The sequence below is a fragment of the Peromyscus leucopus genome, chromosome 3 (genome assembly GCF_004664715.2).
Source record: "Peromyscus leucopus breed LL Stock chromosome 3, UCI_PerLeu_2.1, whole genome shotgun sequence".
Classification (NCBI taxonomy): domain Eukaryota; kingdom Metazoa; phylum Chordata; class Mammalia; order Rodentia; family Cricetidae; genus Peromyscus; species Peromyscus leucopus.
Genome location: NC_051065.1, coordinates 119,741,648 through 119,756,780, shown reverse-complemented (window position 1 = coordinate 119,756,780; position 15,133 = coordinate 119,741,648). Strand labels below are relative to the sequence as shown.

Genomic DNA, 15,133 nt, shown 5'->3' with positions numbered 1-15,133 from the left:
CAGATTAAAAAAAAGAGAGAAAAACTTCCAATTTTGTGTTATTTTTGTATTAGTTGAATTTTCACAGCTAGCTAATTTCAAAGCTGAATATATAGCCCTTGGCTTATGATTACAAATATAATTATGATTTTAACCATATTTTCATTAGATAGATAAATACATTGTTGCCATGATCTCAGTATGTTCTCTTAATATGGCATCACAATATATTCATATATAAAGTATTTTAAATTAGAATCTTTATCTAGATTAAGTGCAGGTTTATAGATACATTTAAATGGAATGGTTTCACTGAGATTTGGAACATGTATGAAAAAGATGAATAATATTCCAAGAGAAGTTATCAATAACATGTTACTAAGTTAATCATTGAACCTCAGAGTAACAGATGAAAATGAGTCCAGTTTAATTAATATACATTAATTTCTGATCTTGCTATTAAATATGTAAAATACTTTAGGCATTAAATTCATATTTTTTCTAGGAATCAATTTAACATAGAAAATATAAATTGGTAAATGTAAATAATTTACACATGAAATGAAATAAGATCCCCAGTGAGAGTATAATGGATGATGGATAATGGATGATGAAACTCTTGGTTATATGGGCATAAGATACAAAAACATTTGATTATAACTTTTCATCACAGAATAAAAGTTGATTATATGACTACTGAACAATAAAAGATTTCATTAAAAATGGTGCCATAGAAGAAATAAAGCCAGTTTTACAGAGCAACAAAGCTTTTTAAAATGGATTATCATAATAGAATGGAATTAATTTTTACTTTAAATACCAGAAATATTAGTATATCATTTAGTGCAAGCTTTTGAAAAACAGAAAAGCAAAGTGATTTATTCAAACCTATAATGACACAAAAGCATATTCTAACTCCATCTTCTTCCCCTCTCTAGAGAGACACTTTCAAACTGGAGTAATAACCAGAAAACAAAAGTATAAATGATAAATCTCAAACTTTCAATACCAGAGTCTTAAACTGTGTTCCCTAGTCAAATGAAGGAGAAGAAATATTTGCAGCAATAGATTCTAATTTTAACTGTTATCAGTTTCAGGGTTCTTAGTGAAGCTGAGATAAATCTCTGTAGAACTGTATAATATTCAAAGATTGTGTCAAAGTTCAGTGGAAAAGCAACGATAATTTACAACATGGCAAAGTATGTCTACAGAAGAGAAATCAGTGTCAACAGGGGAAAGGGCAGTAGCTGGAATACTGAAAATGCAGATCCCTGGAAAAGAACACAGACACCTTAGTATGGCAGTTTTAATACCCAACATGGGATAGTGAAGCAACCTGCCTTTGTACACTGAAGCATGCTAGCTCTAACTTCGGTGTGCAACAAAGATGTAACATCAGCTATGAAACCACCCAGCCACACTTCCACTCTCTAAGAGAGTTTGTTAAGCACAAATGAAAAAAAGCCCAGTTTTCCAATGTATGTAGTATAATGTGGAGCATGGCTAAGGCAAGTCTGTGTTGTTTTTTTTTCCCCATGCTCCTTATTGTCAAGAATGGGGCTAATATTTCTCCTCATTGTTAAGTTGTCACCTCTATCAAAACAGCAACTATCTCTGTGGTTGGATATCTTGTATGAACAATATGGAAATTGAGTATTTAGACCAATAACTACTCTTTGGAATACTGTGAATTGAGAATTTGATGCCAGTTTGTACCCTGGAGAAATATTCTTCTTTAGTGACTAGACCATTGTTATTATCTTGAAGTCTAACATTTCCTAGATTAATGGATCTTTCATTTCATTCAGTGTTTTACTTGTCCTTTACTCATGGGTTTGAGAGTGATGCTATTTGAAAATCTCTTCTTATATAAGCAACTTTAAGTTTAGAGGAGAAAATATAGACCCAAAATTTTGTAGCTAGGATGGAAACAGTAACAGAGAGAAAGCTGTAGTAAAGTTCAGAGTGTAACAATTCCTAGCAGGAGTACAATGAATGGTAGTGACTCACACATTTGAGTGAGTCATAATTGTGTCATTAATAAGTGATGCCCAATTTGGTTTTCTTCCTCACTACTGCCTATTCCCGGTATTTCTTCCATTGATTTAACTGTGTTCCTAATCTACAGGGAATTACCTTTGCCATATACTGCTTGTGAATAAATGATTTTTTCCCCTTATTGCCCTCTCCCATGAACTCCTTTCTCTTCCCTCATATCCTCCTGTGCCTGACTACTCTGAACCCCACATAAGGCCCCCTTTCTTGTTTATGTGAATATCAGTTCTTGAATACCTTTTACTTTATTACTTAATCTATTTCAGTCTTGATGCACTATAGATATTATATAAAGAGTAGGAAGGAAAAATCCTAAAATTTTCATTGGAGAAATAATTTTTCAAGGTATATTGTTACAATATAGGGGAAGGATAGAAACATAATTTAATTATAACTGGGCTACATGTGAGACTCACAGACTGGTGAGTCATTTTCAATTGTTACTTAGCTTGAACCACCAGACAGTAAAATCAAATTTGACATACGAATTAATATACTATGGGTCAAGGCATGGAAGTGATATATATTGGATTCTATAAAATATCTACCAAAGTAAAAGACCATATTTTTAGACAGAAATATTCTCCAAAGAAAAATATCCTTCTTCTAACCTTGTAAGAAACATTGAGCCCACATACACTTATTTTACTCAATTAGAAGTGTGTTCCTGACCTTGTATACACTAAGCTATGGTTTAGTTGTTCAGAAACCCATAAATTGAACCAATGTGAACTTTCCAGACAGGATCAGTAAATTACAAAGGGGGTCAGCTGGATGTGGGTCAGTCGTTTCTAATTTACAGAGACTGGGTGCCTGCACTCTAGTGCAGTGTGTGAAGCCACAGCATGCAGAAGCGTCAGCTACTTACTCCCTTCTCCCAGCGTGACACTTTCCTCACTTATTGGCTTTCCACAGCCCTTTGAGGTGCATGCCTTCAAGTAGAACTTGTACTTGGTTGTCGCGTTGAGGTTTGAGAGATGCCAGCTAGATTTAGATGGAGTAGTAACGTTGACTTCATTTAACTCTCCAATCTCATAGGTGTCGTTTACTGAAGGAACAAGCACGATCATTAGTACTGCCGAGTTCTTCACAACCGAAGTTACAGTGTGTTGTATTTTTTTCTATTTATTGAAAAAAGTCACCATCATTATTCACCACTATCAACTCTTCCCAGGTACACAGAATTATTATCACTATATCAACTAAAAGGAGACTGGGTTGTGAAAATAGTAAAATCCTTCCCAGAAAGCGACTCAGTGTCTTGTAAGCTAGGACTTTCCAAACCACAGCCATTTGACTCTGAGTCTCCATGCAATGATGGTGGGGCCGATCACCTTCGCAGTTTGTTATACATGCTGGACACTTCTCCATTGCGGAATGGATCCTTAACAAAAATACTTCTCATGTTTTGTTATTGTTTGAGATAATAAATAAGAAAGTACCATGATTATTTTATGTTTTCTAGGGCTTCCCATTTACACTGTAGCTTCAAGTCAGCAGACATGTTCCTAGACTGGGGACAAAATTGTCCCTCATCCTTAGTGTATTGGAGATGTTTAGTATCCCCAGTCTCCTGAATGTAACTTAGCAATGCAATATGCTATGGAGTTTGGGTTGCTGACTCCCATCATTGTTTGACTGACTAGTTGCTGGAATGAGCTGTCACTGACAAGCCACATCAGAGAGTGTGATGCTGCATGTGGGTAGCCAGGAGAAGAGCAAATTAAAACGTCGTGAGTTCCCAGCACCAATATAGGTTCTTACTGTTTCTTTTAGATGCCCACCAGGAATTGCTGGTAAGAACCCATTGCTGAAGACAAACTTTGGTCAAGAGGTACAGAAAAAAAATCTAGCTGGAAGTGACCTGGAAGCTTTCATCCTGGTAGTTAGCTTTCTTAGTTCCAGAAAGTACTATACCAGCTGCTTGGGGAGAAAACTCATCAGCACTTTTACCAAGGTGTAAAACCTGAAAACTATGGTTCTGATCTATCTGGTGAGACATACCCATTGATGTAATAATGGTAACAATATAATACAGTAATCAACTGTTTTTTGAGGTACATGTCACAGCCTTGTATTGTAAAGCTGGCCAAGAATCCACTGTTAGGGAGATCATAGGACCAAGGGAAGAATGTACTACTATTATTTTGCTAAATGAACAGGATATCAAGCTATCTTCTAAACATTTATCTTTAAATCCCATAGATTAATGCAGTTCTCAGCCCTCATCAGTGATGCTTCTTTTTGCCATGGAAATCTGTTAAAAGAGAACTAACAACTGGTCAAAATGCAGAGAAAAAGTGACTATATGGTGATCAGCTTTAAATGAGATATCTAAATCATACCATCTTCCCAAAAGGGTCAATAAATTTTAGAGAAGAACCCTCACACTAAGCCTGGAGAACATTCCCCTTAACCTTGGAGAACCCTCCCCCTTAACCCTGTAAGAGTCATAGGTTGGGGAAGGCTGCTCTGAAATAGTGTCTTTCCGAAAAATGAACTCACTGGAACTGTGGTTACCAGCTCAAGGGTGTGCCCCTCAATATCTCAACATGGAAGGGGGAAGGTTCATGAGGTCTCACTTTGTCCTGAGAGAATATTGACAATCAGTGGTGACTGGGGGAAGGGTGTCACTTAATTCAATGGCAAAATCACAGATAAGTTGCTCTTTCTCCATAAATAACCTCTTACCCATGCTCATGCAAGCAACCCTAATTAAATACAATAGATCATACACATAAAAAGACATGGGAGCAGGAAGGGGATATGTTGGGAAGAAGGGATTCAGTGGGAGAGGGAAGGGGAAAACAGGATAATGAGGAGTAAGGGGGATGAGATTTCATTATAAACATGCCTGAACTGGTAAAAGAATAAAAACACATTAAAAAATAAAGTGTGGGATTTATTGAATATGCATTATATTTGTACGCTCATAAATCCCAAACTTGCAGTTACATTATTGAAAGTCAGGAGCTTTCTGAGCTCAGTATATAGAGAATCAATGAACTGCTGAACTGGTGAATGAATTAAGTGCTTTTAAATATCTACTGTGCTCTGAACACTATGTTAAATGCAAAAACGGGCTAAATTATGTGGGGATATGTTTAAGGCCTAAAGACGGCCATGGCAAGGAAAAGACTGCAAAAAATTCTCTCTGCACTCATAAAAAGCGAATTTATTATTTACATAAAATACCTTCATTGTTCTACATAATGCGATTACATCAAAAAACTAAGTAGTAGTCTAAACATTGTAAAGATGGGAATATATTGGTCACTTTATCGCCATTAAACACTACAGATTCAATTAAAATAATTACTAGAATCAATACAAGAACTAGAGAAAGTATATACCACTCTGGTATCTACAAATGGCAAATAATTAGACCAGAGAAGAAAAAGGAAAAAAAAAAACACTATTAAAATGTACCCAGCATTTAATATTAATAGGGAAATAAATAATTTAATTTAGTGAGTTTTAAGTACAATGACTATTGTAATTATCAATATCTCAACTACTCTGTTATGAGAAGTAGTTTTTAAATCAAATTTAAATCTTACAGATTAAAAAAAAAATGCTTGAATTTAAACAAATTCAAAGATAGGATACAGCTTCACTAAACAAAATGAAAATTTAACACTCTTAAAATATTTCAGTCCTGCCCACAGTTTTAAAATTTGGTCCTTTGAAGAGTGTGGCTTAAAAACTCAAAAATCTAGACATACACAGACTTGAGTATTCATCCTAATCCAGCCTTTAACATTGTGGTGTGACCTTAAAATAAGAATAGACTGTGTGTGTCAATTCCTTCATCCACAAAAGAGTGCTGATGTTCACTACAGCATGTGCTGCGGAGGTTGCATGGAACAGGGCAGGGAAAGCACTTACAAATCGAGCCTGCACGAAAAACACTGCAACAGGACTTCTCTTGGATTTCCTCTGTGTTTACTTAAACAGGTATGCTGTGTTCAGCAACAATCATTGGAACCTAAAGCTCATATGTGACCCAGACATGGCAGCTTAATAGACAGTAGAGTAGTACACCAGGGCTAGGGTGAGGTTGGCTTCTGTGAGCAGGGTAAACTGAATGACTATAATCCAGGCTACTTAACAATTCATGGCCATTAAGTCTTATCATTGAGATATGACTGAAGTTCTACTTTTCATTTTGAAATGATGCTTATGTTTGATGACTGTTTCAGGTAGGGATGCTATGGCTTTAAAAAAAGTGTTTTAAATTTGTTTAAACATGTTCAATCTCGTGACACAGAAGTATGCAGAGGAGATTGTTCTGACTCTCTCATCATGACCTGTCTGATTAGCAAGCTACCAACTGAGAGTTCTATTCAGACAAATATACTTAGGCACAAGACTGAAATCATTCCCTCCCCATGGAAGAGTCCATCTTATTATGGAGCTTTGAATGTGCTTTGAATATACATTAAATTATTTACTAACTCTGCCCCTCTGTTCCATAATTCTCAAAGCCACTCACAGATAGATGGTAAATACACCCCTACTACCCACTGTTTTTGTTACAAAATAGGAGTCCACAGACCTTTTAACAATATAAACTGTGAATACTTCATATTATGAGAAACATGTAGTGCTAGTTTCCCTAAATCACATTTGCTATTCTAGTGAGAAAACAGCTATAGTTAATGTGTAAATGGGTGAACTTGTCATGTCCCAATAAACACAGGTTTCTTACTGAAACATACAGGGGCTACAGTTTACCTTTATTTTACTGATCCTTATGCTATAGGGAATACTGTCCATTATGTTGCAAGCTAATTCCTCAAACAAAAATTGAATCTTTGGTAGATTAAATCCAATTCAAATCTGTACTTACTTATCTGGTATTGTAAAAGATAACCAGTTAAATTTCCATTTAGTTTCTTAGGAAGTCCCCAGGATAAAGTGGCAGTGTCTTTATCAACTTTGATGACCTTGAGAAAACTTGGCTGTTCAGGTACTAGAAAACACAAGATCATAAATGGGCACTCATAAACTAATGAATTTCTAGAAAAAAAAAAAAAAACAAACAAAACCCCCCCATGAGACAACACATTTATAGAAACCAAAATGTGAATTCCTCTGAGCAGCACATTCGCTATCAATAATGAAAGGAATGTTTAACAAAACCATTAGATAATTTGCATAGATGGCACCTTCCACATTTATTCTCTCACCTCCTTCTGGTGTCTGAAATATATAAGGCTCACTCTCTGGACCAGCTCCTTTGGAATTATAGGCTAAGACTGTTAAGTGGTATTCACTAAAGGCATCTAGAGAAGGAACCATTCCAGAATTTCGCTGTCCTGAAAATCTTAAAATGTTCACTTCTTTGGGATGTGTCCTTCCATCCAATAGACTTTTGGTTTTCCACCAATTTATCTGCAAAGAAAATACAAACCCTTTGACACAGCAACCATAGTAATAGACACTCAGTTGACCTCTTGAAATTAGTTTAAACTGTCAGTAAAGAAACAAATTTAATAGTAACAATTGGGGAATAAAAACGAAACAAATATTTACTTAAAAATATCATCCTGGTACCAACCTGGTATCCTTTTAGTAGCCCATGTACTGTTTCTTTTGGAATTGATGACCAGGTAACTTTAACTAATGTGCTGTTCATAACATCCACACTATGGATAACAGGAGCTGTACTAGGATCTGTAAAACATTTAAGATTGATTAGCTTCCAATGACCTACACACAGGATTCATAAGATCTCTTTCCAAAAGTGATCTTCATAACAATTAGTCTGGGGAAAGCACTCATGAGCTATTGGTTTCAAATGATAAAAGCAGTTTCCTGGTACAGAGGAATTTCTCAGTCCACAGGAGTTACTTTATCTATCCTATTGAGAAATGATGATAGTAATGGGGAAAAATTAAATGAAAGTTTAAAGCCATGTCCACTGGAATGTTCTCCGAATAAAAAGAAAAAAATCAGACTCAGTAGCATAAATTATTTCAGAATTAGATTCACATTAAAACTACAGTTGTCTTGGTCAGGTTTAGGGTTATTTATTTACTTGTTTTAATTTTGTCAACTTGACAAAGGCCAGGGTCATCAGAGAAAAAGCAATTTCAAACTGAGAAAATGTTCCCATTACATTGCCTTTAAGCAAGTCTGTGGAGCAATTTATTGATTCATTGGCTGATCTGGGAAGGCCTGGTGCACTGTGGGTACTAGTTCCCCTGTGCTGGTGGTCTTGGGTTGTATAATAAAGCTGAGTCAGTCAAGAGAGCAGGCCAGTAGGCAGCATTCCTCCATGGCCTCTACATCAGTTCCTGCTTTCATGTTCTTGTCATGAATTCCTGCCTTGACTTTCCTCAGGGAAAGAGTGTTGGCCTAAGAATTATAAACTGAAATAAACCCTTTACTACTCACATTGCTTTTGTACATGGTGTTTATCACAGCAAAAACATTTTTACCCAAGACAATAGTCAACATCAATAGAGCATGCACTGTGCTTCAGATATTTAGAAACTCTATCTGGATCAACTCGTATATAATTTAGCGTATCCTTATGAGATCAGCACTGTCATTCTGTTCTATACAACTGAGATTACTAAAAAGGAGCCAGCAAGACAAATTGTTTATAAATTTTTTTGTATCTTTTTTATTTGAATATAATAATATGAAGACTGGTAATATAAGAGATTATCATTCTTGACCTTTCCTTTTTGATTCAAAACATGACTCCAGATACTAGAACAAACTAAGAATATCTCCTAATGTGAAAAGTTGTCCAATAAAGTCTTTTATTTGTCTGGACATATAATTGCAGTAGTTATTATGTTATTAATATTTAATAATATGACCTCATGACAGCTATTTCAAAATCATTCAAATGGTTAGAATTCATATTCAAATCTGGATGTGTATCTCATCTGTGTTAGGCACTCTCCAGGCATGCAAATGAGGTCCAGAGAATTGTAGCAGGCTGTTGCTAGGAAGCCCTTGATAAGAAAGGCTACATCTAACAAAACCATGGAAACCCGGTGACTGTTAGGTTCCTTCACAGAGTCTTGTGATGGTTCCATGTCTTTGATTTTTCAAAACACAAAGAATTTTAACAGGTTCTTGAATAAGGCAGAAAATTTCAAAGTATTTGTTTTGTTGTTATGATTTAGTATTTTTTCCTTTGTTTTCAGAAGTTTATTATTCTTTTGATACTGTGTCACATGTTGCCCACACTGGCCTCAAATGTATTACGTATTCAAGGATGACCTTGAACTTCTTATCCTTCAGCCCCCTACCTTAAAAAAAAACTGGAATTATAGGCATTTGCTGTCACATCTAGAGTTGAGTCATACTAGAGCTTCAAACACAGAGCTTTGTGCATGCTGGGCTGGCACTCTGTCGACGAGCTACATGTTCCCAGCAAAAGGACTTCGTTAGCATTCTTTCTTGACTAGCTCTCTCCAAGATCAACCCTAACTTCGAAGCATCCACATATTTATTTTTCTGTCTCATGGGTAACATATTATCTTTGCAAGCAGGAGGTATTGAAAAACGTTGACACAAATGCAGTAACTTGAAATTTTTCTTGATATGCTTAGGATTTAAAAATGAACCACTTACAGTCTTCCCCTGAATAGAGTGTCACTGGCTGAGGCTCAGGCCCAGAGCCGAGTTGATTGATGGCTTGGACTTGGACATCATAAGGAGCATAGACAGTAGGTGTCATCACCCGCAGTGTGTGGTTTGTAACTGTTTCTTCTTCCCATTCCTCAGGCGCTCCCTGGGGCTTCCAGCTCACTCTATACTCTAGTCCTGGACCATTCTGCTCCATGGATTTCAAAGGCTAAAACAGAAATCAATGCTAATTTGATGTACTTGTAGATATGCTGACCTAAAGACAGCACTGAATCATTTTAAAGACTGTGAGACTAACCAGAAAAAAAATATCTTAACTATGCTCCTTGGAGTCAGAAGCATTATTGCCATTTTATTAGTTTAATTTTATGCATCAGTCTTCTTCCATCCAAAGACATGGGAGACTTTAGAAGCCTGAATTATACACATATGGTGAAACACAAATGCTCATATATAAAATAAATTACAAATAGATTACAAATAGTGGTTTAGGTTTCTTGCTCCTGATATATTCTACATTTTGTTTCTACCAAAGAAACAGAAACTATGTGGCCATGAACTCTTGGTCATGGATTCTCAGGCAGAATATTTTCCTCCACAAGATTCTGTCCCAGCTTCCATTAAAAGATGGACAAAGAACCATCTTCAATTTCAGAAAATGGACATGTTTAGAGAGAGCAAATGGAAGCAGTACTTCCCCTTTTTAATGAATACTTTCTTAGCTCCTTGGCACAATATCACCACTTTACTTATTTTATTTTGTAATACAGAATGGTTTTGTGGAATAGTTTCTGGTTTTCTTTTATTAGAAATTTTATTAGAAATTGCTTATTTCAACTTTAGTTTTTAATTAAGGAAAACTTTAAAGAAAAAATAATATGGTTTAAAGCACCAATTTAATTTTACAAATGGGTACTTTATTTAAATGATTCAGCTATGTATATAAAAATTCACTTAAAATGCATTTTCATGCTAAATTAGAAGTTAATTTATATTAAGAGTAAATTTATCTATGTATGTGGGTGACTAAATGCCATATAAAATGTTCTTGTAGTTTTTACCATGCTTTTTCATTCAGTATAACTGGCTAAAATACTTACTAGAAGCATCGGTTGGAATTACATTGAAAACAGAATGCTCTATCAACAAACCATTTTAATTTTAAATTTATTCCAAAGTAACTACTTAAACTAACTAGGAGAAAGAAAATCAAGGACTCTTAAACTGAGCATAGTAGGAAACGCCTTTATAATGGCAGCACTCCCAGCGGCAGAGACAGACCTAAAGTTTTCTTTGTGTCCCTATAAGATACAGCGCTCCCCTCCAGCAGAAAGTAGTAAGAGATGCTACACCCAAATTCCCAAATATACCAAGCTGGCTTTAGAGGTGGAATTGGCTCACTCCCCCTCTAAACCCAAACATATTGCTTTAAAAAAAAATGGTTGAGAGATTCTTGTGTCCCAAATCATAAGAGCCCTCTGGTGTGGGACAGAGAAAAACCAATATTTTTATTTAAAACAGGTTGATTATAAATGTGATCTATTTCTAAAAAAGAAAAGGGGATATGATATAGATATATAGGAGGATATAGAGATGATAAGATAAAAGGATAGATTAATCAACCTACTTTTAAAGAAAAACTTGTTTAAAATGTTTTACATTGGTATAAATTTTAGTTTATTGATACAAACTTGAAGTTAATTTTGTTATACTGTATATATATATATATATATATACATATATATATATATATTCTTGTTTGAGGTATTATGTTTATGTAACTCATTTAAAATTGTAATGGATAATTAAAAATAGATTAATAATTAGTCATTTATGATAATCATATTTGTAACCATGTTAGTTAAGTCTTCTAGGTATACATAGATATATTTCAGATAGATAGGTAATCTTCAAACACTTCATAGACCTAGAGAATATAACATTTAAATAACTTAGAATTCTGTTGACATGAGACACAATTGCTCCTGGCTGCACCAATTTGATCCCGAGAGAATGTTGGGCTTCTAAGACATTTCCATTTGGAAGTTTGTCTTCTTGGCACAAAATGGCCTACTGGGCAAAGAACTGCCCTTGCCTTGACGGCTGACAGTACGAATACAATGCTGTCCTTCCTGGACAAGCGGGACACAAGGAAAGTGACCACTGTACTCTGCCAAGACAGGGTAAGATGGTCTTTCAAAATTCCTGCTTCTGAAGATGATCTGTCAAATACTATAGGCTTGTAGCCAATTTGAATGCACCAACAATGCTGAGAAACATTAGGTGACTGTCCAGGCTGCCAGCTGTGTTGGTCTACTCTTGCAAGATTCCCGAAAGTTGCTTGCATCCATCTACCATTTCTCAGGTACCTTTATGTTCCTTCTCAGGTCTTTGATGTGGTTAAAGACTAGATAGTTATAATTTCCTCAGTTATGATAAAAGATAAGTTAGATATAAAACCTTAAACTCACAAATATAAGATAGATAGGACATCTTCTTTAATATTGTAACTGTAATTCTTGCTTGATAATTGTTTTGTTATATGTAATTTTACTATGTTAAAGTTAAAACCTTCCTTTTTAAAAAAAGAAGAAAAGGGGAAGTGCTGTGGATATCATTCTATAGAAATAAAACACTGATGGCCAGTGACCAGACAGGAAGTATAGGTGGGACAAAGAGAGAGTAGAATTGGGGAAACAGGAAGAAGGGGGGAGAGACACTGCAGCTACTGCCAGGACAAGCAGCATGTAAAGACTCTGGTAAGCCACCAGCCACGTGGCAAGGTATAGATTTATAAAAATGGGTTAATTTAAGATAAAAGAACAGTTAACAAGAAGCCTGCCACGGCCACAGTTTATAAATGATATAAGCGTCTGAGTGATTATTTTATAAATGGATTGTGGGACTGCGGGGCTTGGTGGAACCTGGAGAGAAGCCCTCCAGCAACACTGAATAGTACTCCATTGTGTATATGTGCCATGTTTTCTTTATCCATTCTTCAGTTGAGGGGCATCTAGGTTGTTTCCAGGTTCTTGCTATTACAAATAATGCTGTTATGAACATAGTTGGGAGGACGTTCTGAGATGACCGGCCACATTAGATGAACTGTGGAAGGGTAGCTGTGGAGCCCCCATGGGACTGGACTAGGCCCTCTGGATACGGAAGATGGTTGTTTGGCTTGCATTGTTGGGGGCACCCAGGCAGGGGGATCAGGATCTGTCCTTGGTCTATGGGCAGGCTTCTGGAGCCCGGTGCCTGTGGTGTGACACCTTGCACAGCCTTGGTGCAGTGGGAAGGGGCTTGGACCTGCCTAGGCTCAGTGTGCTGGGTTCTGTTGACTCCCCATGGGAGACCTCGATTTGGGGGATGTGGGGATATGGGGTGGCTAGGGAAAGAGGACTGGGGGTGGGAGGAGGGGGGATCTGTGGATAGTATGTGGAGTGAGTAGAAAATTTCTTAATAAAGAAAAATGAAAAAAAATTTAAAAAAGAAAATTTGAGGAAACACACACACACACACACACACACACACACACACACACACAAAGATTACAGAAGGATGTGGGGCATCTGTCATGGGTGCTGGGCTAAAAAACTCAGTTTTCTATAAGACAGTATGTGTTCTAAATCACCAAGTCAACTCTCTAGTCACTGATACAAGCTTTTAGGTCCAAACCACAATCTATAATTATATTTTTCTCAATCCTTACTGACAATAAGTATATAAGTTAATATTATTAAGTTTGCTCATATTTTGCTCCAAGAAAGAAGGTAAATTTAATAGTGTTCTCTGACAAAGTTTAAAGTAAACTGTGCCAGTGTTAAGAATAATTACTTAGTTATGTTGCCAACTATTTGGTCCCCGGGATTCTGAAGGAATTTTGTATTTTGCTTTGAGGCAATAGTCAACAAGAAAAACAAAAACAAAACAAAAAGACTTTCATAATGTTCAAATAACATAAGGAAAGTTAAGTCTCAGAAAAGCAATGATGAATCAGGTGAAGAGGCCACTAGCCTTTCCTCTCTCATCCAGCCTGACCAGAATGAAGAGCTCTCTAGAAAGACACTGTTAAATTAGGGACATAAGAACCCACAGAAGTCCTCAGAAGGACCTGAGAAGCCTATGCTATTGTTACCAACTCAGAAATTGTGTGTACTTAGTGTAGAGCACATGTTATTTTGAATATATTTATATTGTAGACTATAAAAATGGTAAAAATCACATAAGTTTTCACTGTGTCATACATATGTATCTTTGTGTGGTGAGAGTAGTTAAGATTCTCCCTTCTACCAATTTCTAAGAATACAGCACATTTTCTAAACAATGTTCATTGTTTCCTTAATTTTCCATTTAATTCTCTTTAGTTTAATTTTAAATATAAGTGGATTCTTTTTCTTGTGAAACTTTTAATTCATATAATTAAACCTTTAGCACTTGGGAGTTGAATGCCCTGGGTAGTTAAGTTAGCAACTGAAGAACTTCCTACTTCCCTGCTTTCATTTGATGCCTGGGTGAATTCATTCACTTACTTGCTGTTTAGGTGTTACTTATACATTTTACTTTGAAGCTAGTTATGTTATTGAAATAAATTTTAAAATTTATTTAAATATGTTTAGAAAAAACGAACAAAAACTATCAAGCAAGAGCTATTTTTTTAAAAATAAGTCCTTTTGATGACCTAAATCCATGTGTTAATATAATAATTTTTTAGTAAAATAGAATTACATCAATTTCTCTTTCTTCTCTCCAACCTCTCCCAGGGACCCCCTGCCTCACTCCCTCTCAGCATCATAGCTTCTTTTTTTTAATTTGCTATTGTTTTACCTTCACACACACACACACACACACACACACACACACACACACACACACACACTATACACACACACACACACAACTTGTTTAATCTGTTTAGTTTAACTTGTATGCATATATTTCAGGACTGACCTCTTGGCATTAGATAACTACTTAGGGGAAGACTATTTCACCCATGGGGAAGACTGTTTCTTCTACTCAGCATTCTCTAGTTGCCTGTAGTTATTTGTTTACAGATGGATCCTAAGGCCCACCCAGCAAGACAGAAATCATCCCTGATGCTAGAAACTTAGCCAGCCTCCTGGGGATAGTGAGGTCATATATCTTAGTGCAGAACCTACTACCACCAATTCACTAAACAAACAATTCCTAGCTGCATTCTTAATATCTATCCGTATACCTGCAGATGAGTACAGCTCTCACCCTTCATCAAAGAAACTTCTCTTTGCAACAGGAGAAAATGACAACCAGGCAAAATGCAGAGAACAAAAGACTGTGGGGCGCCCAGGCCCAGTTGATTCATCTACTATATAACCCTAGTTCCAGAAGAAACTTGCGAATTATATATTGAAATAATATTATCATGGATGCTATCTCAGCAGATATAAATTGTTTTGCCAAAGTCAGAGTGCTTTGTTTTAGCAACATTTCCTGGTCATCTGTTTCTAAC

The 15,133-nt window shown here is 36.0% G+C and overlaps 1 protein-coding gene across 6 annotated transcripts in view; it reads right to left on the bottom strand.

Moving 5' to 3' along the window:
* Chl1 (cell adhesion molecule L1 like) overlaps positions 1-15,133 on the bottom strand; it is a 206,536-nt gene that overhangs the window by 11,254 nt on the left and 180,149 nt on the right. For all 6 annotated transcript variants that reach the window (XM_028872713.2, XM_028872717.2, XM_028872716.2 and 3 more), the window contains 5 exons: positions 9,634-9,856; positions 7,598-7,713; positions 7,227-7,431; positions 6,887-7,009; positions 2,903-3,082 (listed from right to left, as the gene is read on the bottom strand). In XM_028872713.2, coding sequence (XP_028728546.1) covers positions 2,903-3,082; positions 6,887-7,009; positions 7,227-7,431; positions 7,598-7,713; positions 9,634-9,856 — 847 coding nt within the window. The remainder of the gene's footprint in view (positions 1-2,902; positions 3,083-6,886; positions 7,010-7,226; positions 7,432-7,597; positions 7,714-9,633; positions 9,857-15,133) is intronic.